The 12,427-nt window shown below is 40.2% G+C and overlaps 1 protein-coding gene across 1 annotated transcript; it reads right to left on the bottom strand.

The window, feature by feature from the left end:
* Positions 1–1,785: 1,785 nt before the first annotated feature.
* Positions 1,786–7,553, bottom strand: tmed1b (transmembrane p24 trafficking protein 1b). The gene is made up of 5 exons (XM_085356203.1): positions 7,296–7,553; positions 5,861–5,958; positions 5,576–5,765; positions 2,777–2,944; positions 1,786–2,671 (listed from the first exon to the last, which is right to left on the bottom strand). Exons 1-5 carry the CDS (start codon positions 7,491–7,493, stop codon positions 2,621–2,623), a joined length of 705 nt encoding a protein of 234 aa, XP_085212329.1. The 5' UTR covers positions 7,494–7,553; the 3' UTR covers positions 1,786–2,620.
* Positions 7,554–12,427: the final 4,874 nt, after the last annotated feature.

Here is a 12,427-nt window from a genome sequence, read left to right as displayed (position 1 = left end):
ATGCTGTTTCAGTCTGTGCATTTCAGAAGCATATTGTATGTAATTGTGAGATTTTTTTTAACAAGTACATAATGACATTTCCTGCATTTAGTATTATGAAAGGGGATAAATTTGATGACTTTAATGGCTCAAAAGTGTGGAACCAGCAAGTCAGGCTGAATTTTTCATTGTGCATTTAAATTGAAATGTGTCTTACAACAATACAATTTATAACTTTTTGTATTATGTGTACTTGCTAATATTTTGTCAGCAATTTTACACACTATTCACCTCAATAAGTAAAACCGCACTTTTCTCTCAATTTTTCTCAGCTTCAAACAGGCTTATACAAATTAGAGTGACCAGTATTTTATATGCTTGATAATTTTGACTAATTAAGTTTTTATGGGTAAGGTTTTACCATTTCTGTTTTAAAGACCAAGTAAACAAGAGACAGAAGAGGGGAAAAACCCACTGCTGCTGGAGCAGTGGGTTTTTTCTGGTTTAACAACAATAAATATACAGTAGTTGAGGTAAGAGTGAACTTACCCAGTCAAACACCCAGTCTGACAATTACCTCCCACAACTGTTCATCCTCATTAGTGCCTACAGTAAAGAAAGAAATTATAATTACTTAAAAAAAAATCTAAGCCATAATGGAAAAAAATGTAAGGAAGACGTTCTTCTTCTTCATGAAGTGATGGAGTGAATAAATGAATAGAAAAAGACAAGTGTTTGGTGGCTGCAGCTTCTTCTTCTTCACTTTTCTCAAGTTTTTTTTTTTTTTTGCACAAAGAGTGAAACATGCAGAACATGCTTCTTGTGACAGCATTTACACAGAATTGAGGTTAAGAACTTTTGATTTGTAAGATTAGGAGACCAAGAGAAAAATTTCACTTTCTGTATGCGGCATGATAAGATCTTCTGCAAAGCATGATGAAAGCTAGTTGCTTTTGGTGTTTTGCCGTTCATGTAGCTGGGAAGGAATTACTAAAGGTATGCAATCCTGTTCTTCCTCACCTTTTCTTCTGTCCGCTGTGTTTTACTGATACCGTTACCCAAAATCTTTTTTTCTTCTCGTGACCTTTTAATACAGGCGGCCACCGCAAGTCCCTGCTCGTCCCAACCACTGGTGAGGGAAACTCAGACTCTACAGCAGGAGGAAGATTGTCCTACGTATAATTGTTAAGCTAGACACTTAAATAACAAGTGCATGCAGAAATAATGGTTATACATTACAAGAGAAGTCGTGGCTGGACAAAAGTTGACACTCTGTATGCGTTGGCTTCTAGAATGAGAAATGCTGGCATCCTCTGTATATTCAAGTAGACTATTAAGTTTACTTAGTATTTCTATTATTTAATTTACTGTGTAGCAATTATGAAAAAATTTTTTGTTTTGTTCTTTATCAGAAATGTTTATCAAACCTGAGGAAATAAAAGTAAATTGAAGGCAAAGCTTTGTGATAACATTTAGCTTAACTGTCCTACTAGGTGTGTTTACCTTGGCATGCTGATCTACTGCATGTTATTCATTCAAGACTGATGTGGAATTCATCATGTGACTTATTTATAAAGACAATTCTTTAATCAGTTCTGTTTGCAGCTGCTTTTTATCCCGAAAAAAAATCCTCACATCAAAGTATTTCTGTGTAAAAATGCATTTATTCTGATCAGTGACTCCCATGAAAACTTGATTTTTAAGTATCTCACACACAATGCATCTGGTAAAAAATAAAAAGCTGAGTAGAATCAAAATTACATTCTTTTCACACACAAACATCAGAAGAAGAAAAAAAAGGCCGATCTGATTCCCCAGAAGCCAAAATGTCAGAAACCAAACATGCATGTAACAATCCTGATATATACACATGAACTTACATTCACATACATCCTGCATGTATACAAGTCTAAAAGAGAACTGACACGCGTTTGTCATCATTAATCACTAAAAATAATCCCTCATTCTTGTTCTGCATTTTTATTTGTAAGTATGTCAGCTGTCCTTTAATGGCACATAACAATAAATCAGTAACCTCTCAAAGAAAAAGAAAAACATCCCTAAGGCTATAACCGAGGAAACACTTGGAGTGATGACAATTAAAATCGCTGTTACGATGGCAGGATCTGTTGAGGACAAATAAGCCAGCAACACTATTGCACAATGTTATCCCCTGTAAACCAGCAGTCAAAGAAGTTACACAGATCAATTGTTAAGTGTTGTCACACTATTAACCTTCAAAGGTAATGACACCTTTGGTGAAAATTTCCCAAAACCTTTACACAGTTTCAGAAGTATGGGACAGTACAACAGGACAACATTTCCTCGATGGCTTGTGGTAAGATCTGACGTTAAAGGCACTAAATGACAGAAATGACTAACTAACCTAAACTTCCTAAACCCTTTACTCATCTGGTTACCCTTAAGGGTGTAACAATGTTACTTATTGCTCACAAAGAAATGTGGAACAAGGTCTCAGAAATTAAATACAACTCCAGCAGAATTTATTGTGACTGTTTGTGTCCATGTGGATTATAAGAGCAATAATACACAATAGTAATAATTTGAATGGGTAACCAAATGCCTTGTTCTCAGCTGATTTTCTTCCCGGTCTGTCATGTATTACTTCAAAACAATCCCTCTATGTGCGGACCCTCCGCTTATCATCAAACAGTTTGCGGACTGTGTAGACCTGTGAACAAAGATGGCAGGATATCAGGTTTGAAAAGTGTCTGCCTAAAGTACAAAATAAATCATTTTCCCTTATTGAGGTTGTGAAGCTGAGATGTTTATTTACCTGTGTAAGAGCCACGCACAACATCACCACCACGCTGGCACACGACCAGAACGAGACTCTCCACAGGTTATCTTCCAAAAGGTTTCGGTCCCGTGCCTCGAAAGCGCGCAGCACCGTCTGCATCTGTCGGCTGCGCTCCAAGCGTTTGTAAAGAGATTCCATGGATTCCTGAGGGGAATGAAGCCCGGCATGAAAACATGGATAGCAACAGGGAGCAAAGATTTAAGGGATTTGAAAAAGAAACGAGAGGGGAAAAAATGACAGGCTATGCTTGGTCTCAAAAGTACCGAGCTTTCAATTGTGTAGTTGGTAAAGTGGGAGAAATAGAAGTTGCAAATGGCTTAATGACTTTTCTAAACTTCCATTTTGGTGTCAAAACAGAACTTAGAGATGCGTTTTCTGTGCCGTTTCAGTTCATGTCAAATGTAAGTTTGTCAGCTAGAAAACCCATAATACGTCATGCAGCAATCGTGTGGTTTAGTTTAACTAGTTTGACTTGCCAAGTAGGCAATGATTTTCCAGCAGGTGCATCAGTATTTAAGTCTTCAAAACTGGCAAACACTGTGTAAAGATTGAAGCAGATGTTATTTGACATTTTCTATATCGTCGGCAAAATCCCACAAAAACAAAACAAAACCAAGAGTGTATTAGTTTGTCTTTTAAAACTTTCCCACTTCCCCTGCCTGTCTGTGTCTCACAGCTCAAGCATAATTTGTTCGAACTGAATATCAAAGAATGACAGGTAAAAGACATATGATTTCCTTTTCTAAAAACACTATCCAAGTAGAGGCTAGTAGCAGAAGCATACTAGTATGTGTAGTAAGTGTTGGTCGAAAGCAGCTGGACATCTTTCAGGTTTTTGAAAAATCACCTTTCAACTAAAAGGCCTTTTCAGTTTCATAAGCTGTACTTGCATATATGGGACTCTCCATCATCTCTAGTGGGGTTAAATAAAATAGTTTGAAATGTGTTCAAAACCCAAACGAAATTCAGTTCCCTTTTACTCAAATACTTTAATGATCTGATCACTTCACAGATGAGTGTCAGAGTATACGCTGCTTCAGACACATGGTTAAGTTGTGGCTAATTTCTAAGTCTGTATAACCACCATGGAAAGTTGCGTCGTAAGTCAACTGTAAATCAACTGTAAATGACCACATGATCACATGTTAGAAAGGCTTTATTAAGATGTGATCAAGTCATTCATCTCTCAGTGTCGCATCTTCCCGTCCTCTTCTCACCCACTGTTTCTCTGTATGATGGTTGCTTTTTATTTTCTCCTCCCTTAATATCCGGTGAGGTAAAATAACATAAATAAATAACCATTTGTCATAGTGTGCATTTCCCTTGCATATATAATTTTGGAGCCTGTGAAATATTTATGTAATTTATACCATTTTGAGTTTCTTACAACATGCTTAGTGTGAAGCAGATGTTACACACTAAAAGCAAAGTGTAGTATTTCTAATGAAATGATTTTTTTCCTAAACAGTGTAATGTAATTTTAAAAGAGGACGCCGGTCAAAGAACACTAACACCAAGTGGCAAACACCAGGGCTAAGTAACGAAGCCAAGGCAAAATAGTGCCAAAAATAGTCAAATTCCTCTTTAAGCCACTTGAAGCTCCAAAAGAGAGTCAACACAAAAACTCGCATGTTAAAATGTCCAAGTTTACACCATTAAAAAGCATGTTTACAGTGACTTTGGTCTCTATGAACAGTTTGCCCCATTTGTCACAACTAAACTAACATGGATTTTTTTTTTTTTTTAATATTCTTTCATGATTGTGTCCATGTGAACTAAGAGGCACGCCGACACAGGCTAATCTGTAGCTCCAGTGCTTCACTTGGTCCGCTACGCTGTGTTTGTGCTTTTTTCGCCATTTTTGGCAAATTTTTAATAGACTGTATGGCAAATACTATGTCTGCCTGTGAGACCATCCAAGAAGTTGGTTCTCCAGTTTTTATGAGTGAATTTCAAGTATTTCACTTGGCTTGTAATTAGCTATAATTGGTAGGCATATGTGTGTTGGTGTGCCACACGCGTACTCCGTATTAACACAGTTGCTAACCAAGCTTGCTGGTGGTAGCCTATAACAGAGCACTAACAATCTCCTGCCCCAATATGGTGAATTTAAGCCTCAAAAACAAACAGACAACATTTGCAGGTGTCCAAAATGCTTTGAAGCTTTAAACCCAGACACTGCGATGGATGACATCACAGTGTCTACATTACCCACAAACTGGGACTAAATTACTAATTTTACTAATAACTTATTAAAGTAAAGGGAAGAGGATACAAACAGTTAAGGTAAAAAAGAAATTAAATAACAGTAAATTACTATAAAAATTACAGTATTTATATGAACGAATCAAAAACCGTATCCTTTTGAGTCAATGAAAAGCAGCTTTCCAGCATGCATGAGTTTACGCCGTGAATCAGTAAACACACTGTAAATATCATGATGACAGTTTTGAGTATTCACTGTGTGTTTTATGATTCACTTGAATTTTTTTTTTTAATGATGACTCATTTTCAAGTGGACTGAGTGAGGATGTCCAAACTTCCTCGCTTGGGAACTATTTTTATAACAACAAACGACACACTCTGAAGAAAGTTTCTGTAAAACCAGACGAGGTGTGTGGAACTGATGACAAAAAAAGCTGCGGCGTTTTTAAATTCCTAGTGGTGACGTTAATTACGCAATAAGGTATCAATGACAGTAAAAGGATTTTTATCAGTGGAACAAATGATGCAACTTGCCCTTTTTCTGCTTGAATTCAAAAAGCTAAAACTCACCCTGATGTCTTCCAGTTTGTATTCAAGAAGGCTTCCCTCAGGCTCCTCTAAGCCCGCCCACTCATCATCTCCTCCCACATCTCCTCCTTGGCCCTCAATAATGATCTCAAAGAACACCATCTTTTCTGAGAAGCGACTGAAGCTGTTGTCAAAACAGATTTCATAGTCTCCCTCCTCTGTGGGCTCCACCCTGAAAGAACAGAGAGTGCAAATATCAAATATAAACTAAGTTGTAATAACCCACAGGGTATATATGAAGAATGATCACAGATTCAGGCCACTTACACGTGGACTCCATCAGAGCGTCGTGACTCATATATGAGCCGGATGCCCTGAGGGGAGACTACTGTGAAGTCTACATCCATACCAGCACCTGCTATTACCTGGAAAAATAGACATTCACATAAGCACATTGTGCACCTTCAAATTCAAATGTCAAACATTTTGCAGTAAAAGAAAAGTCTCTAGCCAAACTAATACTAACACTTTCAAGAGGGACTCTCCCACTAAACAAACAACAGGTTGACTTGTATTACTTCCTGTCTTAAAGCCTGTTTAAACTGATACTTACAAGGTGCTGCCTTGTTTGGACAGTCATAAAGGTAATATAATGCCTTCCTCCATGAATCAGCAACAAGTTAGATCAGTGACTAAATCATCTAATTAGAACAATATAATTTCACAACATTGGGTCCCACATTGTTTTTTGTATATTGCGCAATTTGTAATTTTTCTGCAGCATACAACTTTTAATACCATGCCCAACAGTTACTTTTCTACTTCTGTGTTCAGCTGATTTTCCAACTGGTCTCTGTTGTTATATTTACATAATCTTTTTTTTACATTATTGTTTGCATTATTGTTGAGATACTGTTTAATATTTCTGCCGTTTAATGAGATTGGTGATGTTGCTGATTCTTTGCAGTCTGATTTTACACAGCAAACAATGAATCCTAAGAAAATAGAGCTGCTCATTTAGAGCAAAGACTACTGCATATTCATAATTATTTTGGTCATGATTCTTAAACACTTTAACTCACAAACTTTTTTTTTTTTAAAAAAAGGAAAACTTCACTGTTTCTTCTTTCTTTCTTTTTGCATCACACAGAATCACAATGAATCAGTATGAAGAGACTGTCTGAACTGAGATCTGAGTCACTGTCAGTTTTACACACTTCTTACTGGCATAGACATTTCCCATGGGGGTTGTTAGACCATGGTTTTACTAGTTCTAGTATTAGTCCTAGTACCAGCTGGGTCAAGAACTACAGCGAGTTGGCATCACGGGTTTACCTCGAACAGCAGGATCTGAAACCATCAGACACGTGACTGATTAAAATCTTTTATGTTATTTCCGGTACGCTATTTTTTTTATCATTGATCTGTACAGGGAAAGCATCTGACTTTCGGGAAGCACCTTATTTATAAAACGGTGGCAGATAAATTAGATTTGATTTGACGTGTTGGTTTGGTTTGACTTGCTTACCGTTTCAGGAAAATGTGGAACAAAAGATGCATTGGTAATAACTTATTATTCTTCAATGTGACGTTAATGGTGGCTTATTAAAATACCTGCACAATGCATGCATGCATGCCAGCTAACGTTAGCTGAAAGGAGTGACGCAAGGCATCTACAACATGTTCCGCTATCGCTGCTATTATGAAATAAACTGTGTAGACATTGAGTGGTTATTTCTTCGGACCCCCCATACACAGTTACCTGATATTCGACCTCCATCGTACCGTTCTTTACTGCGTTTTGAAAGAAACACTCGGATCTTCCTGCTGGCAACAGAAACGTAAACTCGCTGTCTTGGCTCTGACCGAAACAGCTCACAGACCCTGCATACCACACAAAGACTGCTGCAAACACAAGCAGCCGTCCTCTGTTTCTAGATTTCCTCCAAAGTGCATCCATGGCGAAAATATTATTGGAAAAACACAGGGCTATCTAAGTTGAGCCATCTCCTTAGCATCCCCTCTTCCGCAGCAGAACTTTACGATGCCGGGATTGGGTGGAGGCCCGCAATAGATGGTACTGCTACGGGCCAATCAGAGAAAGAAGAGTAGCAGTCTTCCTCCAATCAGTGAGGGCTGAGGTCTATCTATCTATCTATCTATCTATCTTTACAGCACTGTAGCCTCCTATATCACAGAAATGCCTTGTAAGCTATGAATACATTAAAAACTGTACTTTAGCGATGCTATTGAGTAACTGCACCTAATTACAGCTCACCAGTAATTCTCATTATTTCATCTAGTGACATATTAACGGTACAGTGTTCTAGTACTTTGGTGCCACCTCAGTGCTTTTTCCATTTCATGGTTTCAGTTGTTCTTTTTTTCTTTTTTTAATAAACGAATCAGTGAACACTATAAACTGAAAAACAAAACTGAAAACCAACTTTTATTTTTCACAGAAAGCCGTCTCACATTTGAAGAACAAGAAGGGTTTTTTTTTTTTAGTAAACTGGCCAATCAGCAAGCAAAGCCAGTATTCAACATTTCTTCCAAAGTCTAAATAAAACCTAATGATCATTATTATTGGTGTCATATGCAGCAGTGTCTGTCCTTCTCTGACAATTCACTTTTCGATTAAAAAGTATTGGATATCGACACACTTTGGTTATTTTTCCCATGTACACCACCACAGTGGATTTATAGTCAAACATTGAGGGTGGCTGTAGCTCTGAAGGTCTCCAGAGGTCCATGATCAGTAACGTAAGCAGTCTATAATCTACTTAGACACTTGTGAAAGTCTATAATGAAGAGACTCCTTCATGAAAATATGGAGGGTTTGCAACAACATACAAACCACTAGTTACAGTGGTTAAAAAGAGATTTCTTAGATTAGAAATGACCAGTTAACATATAAAAGAGCCTAGACCGTTCTGGAAAAAAAATTGACAGATGAAACCAAGTTTAACATGTACCATAAATATGTGAAGAAAAGGCTAGAGAAGGAAAGGAACAACTCCTGATCCAAAGAATCCCATGTGATCTGTCAAACATGGAGGAGGCCACGTTATGATGTTTGATTTAAAATGTATCTAAGAGTTCTGTCCTTAATATTTACATAACCTGGAAGGGAAAGTCTGCAGATTTATAATACGTTTACAATGTCTGTCCTGCACCAAGGCAGACAGTTTTTTATGTTTACTAAATAGAGTGATTGTGTGAAACAGTGCTGTTACATTTGCAGACATGGTTTACCACTTTACAGTCTGTATAATCAGCACATTTGGTTTCAAGGAAAATGGGTAATTTTCTGGGTCTCGGAACTTCTGAAATAGGACACAAACTGTGACACTCCTTGACACATCCATCTCTGTCTGTTGCCCTACTTTGTGCTCTTTTAGTACCAACCACAGCCCAAACAAATGTTTTCCCTAGATATAGATATAAATTATTTTTACGCAAATAAGCATCAAAGATGATTGAAGTAGGCAATGCACATAATGAACCATTACAAATGGAAATTACAAAAAAGAAATGGCTCATGTTGAAATAAACGCATTCATGTATTCTTGTTCAAAATATCGACTCCTCATTTGTTAAACTTATATCACCCGTTGATGTTAATTTCATTATTTTGTTTTATTTTAATATGTTCAGCATAATTAGTTACTGCCTTAACAAGTATGGCAGCACGTTATATTAAAGCTCAGTAATAAATAAAATAATAGGTAATATTAGGGTAACAAGGCAGAAACAAGAATTTCATAAAGTGGTAATTTCCACATTTTTACATTATTATTATTACATTATTAAGTTATTACCACTCAATTAGCAAAGTTATAACCAGTTAATATCCAAGTAATACCATGGTAGCAACAGTGGTTACAGATGGGTAATATTACACATGTCAATATGTCATATGTCAATTTATTTAATTTATGAATAATAAGGGCCCATGGATTTGATTTCAAATATCCATCCATTTTCTTCCGCTTATCCAGGGCCGGGTCGCAGGGGCAGCAGCCCAAGCGGAGAAGCCCAGACCTCCCTCTCCCCAGCCACCTCCCCCAGCTTATCCGGGGGAACACCAAGGCGTTCCCAGCCCAGCTGGGAGATATAATCTCTCCAGCGTGTCCTGGGTCTGACCCGGAGAACCTCGCCCAGGAGGCGCCCAGGAGCCCCTCCCAAATGGCCGAACTTCTCACCCTATCTCTAAGGGAGAGGCCAGCCACCCTTCGGAGGAAACCCATTTTCGCCGCTTGTATTCGTGATCTCGTTCTTTCGGTCACTACCCACAGCTCGTGACCATAGGTGAGGGTAGGGGTGTAGATTGACCGGTAAATTGAGAGCTTCACTTTTAAGCTCAGCTCTCTCTTCACCACAACAGCGCCCGCATCACTGCAGCCGCTGCACCAATCCATCTGTCGATCGCCCACTCCCTTCTCCCATCACTCGTGAACAAGACCCCGAGATACTTAAACTCCTCCACTTGGGGCAGGGTCTTGTCCCTAACCCGCAGTGGGCACTCAAATATTAGATTTCAAATATGTATTTAAAATCAACTGGTTTAAGCAAGCATGGATCTATTAGGGAAGGCAAAAAGGAGGCAAAAAGTGGCTAAAGTTAGCAGGTGGCACCCCACTTCTTCTTTGTCTTTATCTATGGATAAATACAAAGCAGTCCACTGAATTAAGATAAGATAAGATAAGATAACCTTTATTAGTCCCACACGTGGGAAATTTGTTTTGTCACAGCAGGAAGTGGACAGTGCAAAAGTTATGACGCAAAAATTAGAATACAAAAAGAATAAATACAGTACACAGCTGTACAGAATAGAATAAAATAATATACTATATACAGTAGAATAAAATAGAATAAAAATATACAATAAGATAAAAATAGAATACGAATGCTATATACAACTGAGTAAAAATACAACGATGCCAGAAAAGATTATTGCACTTAGTGTTATTGCACATGTGTGGATGTGTGTGTTTGTTCAGTTAAAGTCTTTGTTGTGGAGTCTGACAGCAGTGGGGAGGAAAGACCTGCGAAATCTCTCCGTCCCACACCGTGGGTGCCGCAGTCTCCCACTGAAGGAGCTTCTCAGTGCTGTCACAGTCTGCTGCATGGGGTGGGAGACGTTGTCCAACAGTGATGACAGCTTAGCCGCCGTTCTCCTGTCACTCACCACCTCCACTGGGTCCAGAGGGCATCCTAGAACAGAGCTGGCCCTTCGGATCACCCTGTTCAGTCTCTTCCTGTCCCCCGCAGAGATGCTGCCGCCCCAGCAGACCACACCATAAAAGATAGCAGAAGCCACCACAGAGTCATAGAAGGTCTTCAGGAGTGGGCCCTCCACCCCAAACGACCTGAGTCTCCGCAGCAGGTACAGCCTGCTCTGCCCTTTCCTGTAGAGGGCGTCTGAGTTATGAGTCCAGTCCAGTCTGTTGTTCAGATGAACACCAAGGTACCTGTAGCTGTCCACAGCCTCAATGTCCATACCCTGGATGTTCAGTGGTTGCAGTGGAGAATGCTTGTGCCTGCGGAAGTCTACCACCAGCTCCTTGGTTTTACTGGCGTTGATCTGGAGGTAGTTCAGCTGGCACCAGTCCACAAAGTCTTGAGTCAGTCCTCTGTACTCCTTGTCGTCCCCATCAGTGATGAGGCCGACTATTGCAGAGTCATCAGAGAACTTCTGCAGGAAGCACTGGGTGGAATTGTGGGAGAAGTCTGCAGTGTAGATGGTGAAGAGGAACGGAGCCAGAACCGTTCCCTGTGGGGCCCCCGTACTGCAGACGACCCTGTCCGACACACAGCCCTGAGTCCTCACATACTGTGGTCGGTCGGTGAGGTAGTCCAAAATCCAGGTAGTGAGGTGATGGTCCACTCCAGAGTTCTCTAGCTTGTCCTTCAGAACCGAGGGAAGAATAGTGTTGAAGGCACTGGAGAAATCAAAGAACATGATTCTCACAGTGCTTCCAGCGGTCTCCAGGTGAGCGAGGGAACGATGTAGGAGGTGAATGATGGCATCATCCGCGCCAATGCCAGGCTGGTAGGCAAACTGAAGTGGGTCCAGTGATGAGCTTGTTAGGCGCCGAAGCTGAGCCAGGACCAACCGCTCCAGGGTCTTCATCAGGTGGGATGTCAGAGCCACCGGCCTGTAGCTGTTGAGGTCCTTGGGGCGTGAAGTCTTTGGCACTGGTACAACACAGGAGGTTTTCCAGAGCTGTGGGACTCTTCCCAACCTCAGGCTCAGGTTGAAGAGGTGCTCCATCACCCCACACAGTTGGTCCGCGCAGGACCTGACGACCCTCGAGCTGATGCCATCTGGGCCCGCTGCCTTCTTGCCATTAATCCTCCTCAGTTCCCTCCTAACCTGGGTGGTTGAGAGAGACAGGCTGGAGCCTTGTGTTGAGTGTGTATTGGATGCTGTTGTTGGGGGTGGGGGGGAGTGAGCAGGGTGAATAGAGGAGGTGTGAAGTGTCTGAGGTGTCAGAGGTGGAACAGCAGCAGTGGGGGTGGGTGAGTCTGCAGCCGATGTTGTAGACTGTCTCATGGTTGAATCAAATCTGTTGAAGAAATGATTCAGTTCATTTGCCCACCTCACATCCCTCCCAGGCAGAGAGTTCTGCTGTTTGTGGCCTGAGATGGTTCTGAGGCCTCTCCAGACTTCACCAACGTTGTTTTGCTGAAGCTGGTTCTCCATCTTCTGCCTGTAGCTGTCCTTCCCATTCCTTATCAGTCCCCTTATCCCCTAAATCCACATTCTAACTACTGCTGTAGAACTGCATGGTACTTACCATGCAGTTCTACAGCAGTAGTTAGAAACCTTTATATTTTTCCTTAAGGTATATTTAGAGCTGTGTCTCATGTAGTTATTAACTCAAACCA

Source organism: Diplotaxodon limnothrissa, linkage group LG6 (assembly GCF_057381915.1).
Source record: "Diplotaxodon limnothrissa isolate DT_005_m linkage group LG6, D_limnothrissa_male_GT1.1, whole genome shotgun sequence".
NCBI lineage: Eukaryota > Metazoa > Chordata > Actinopteri > Cichliformes > Cichlidae > Diplotaxodon > Diplotaxodon limnothrissa.
Note: the sequence above shows the minus strand (reverse complement) of the source record. Positions and strands in the feature narration are given on the sequence as shown.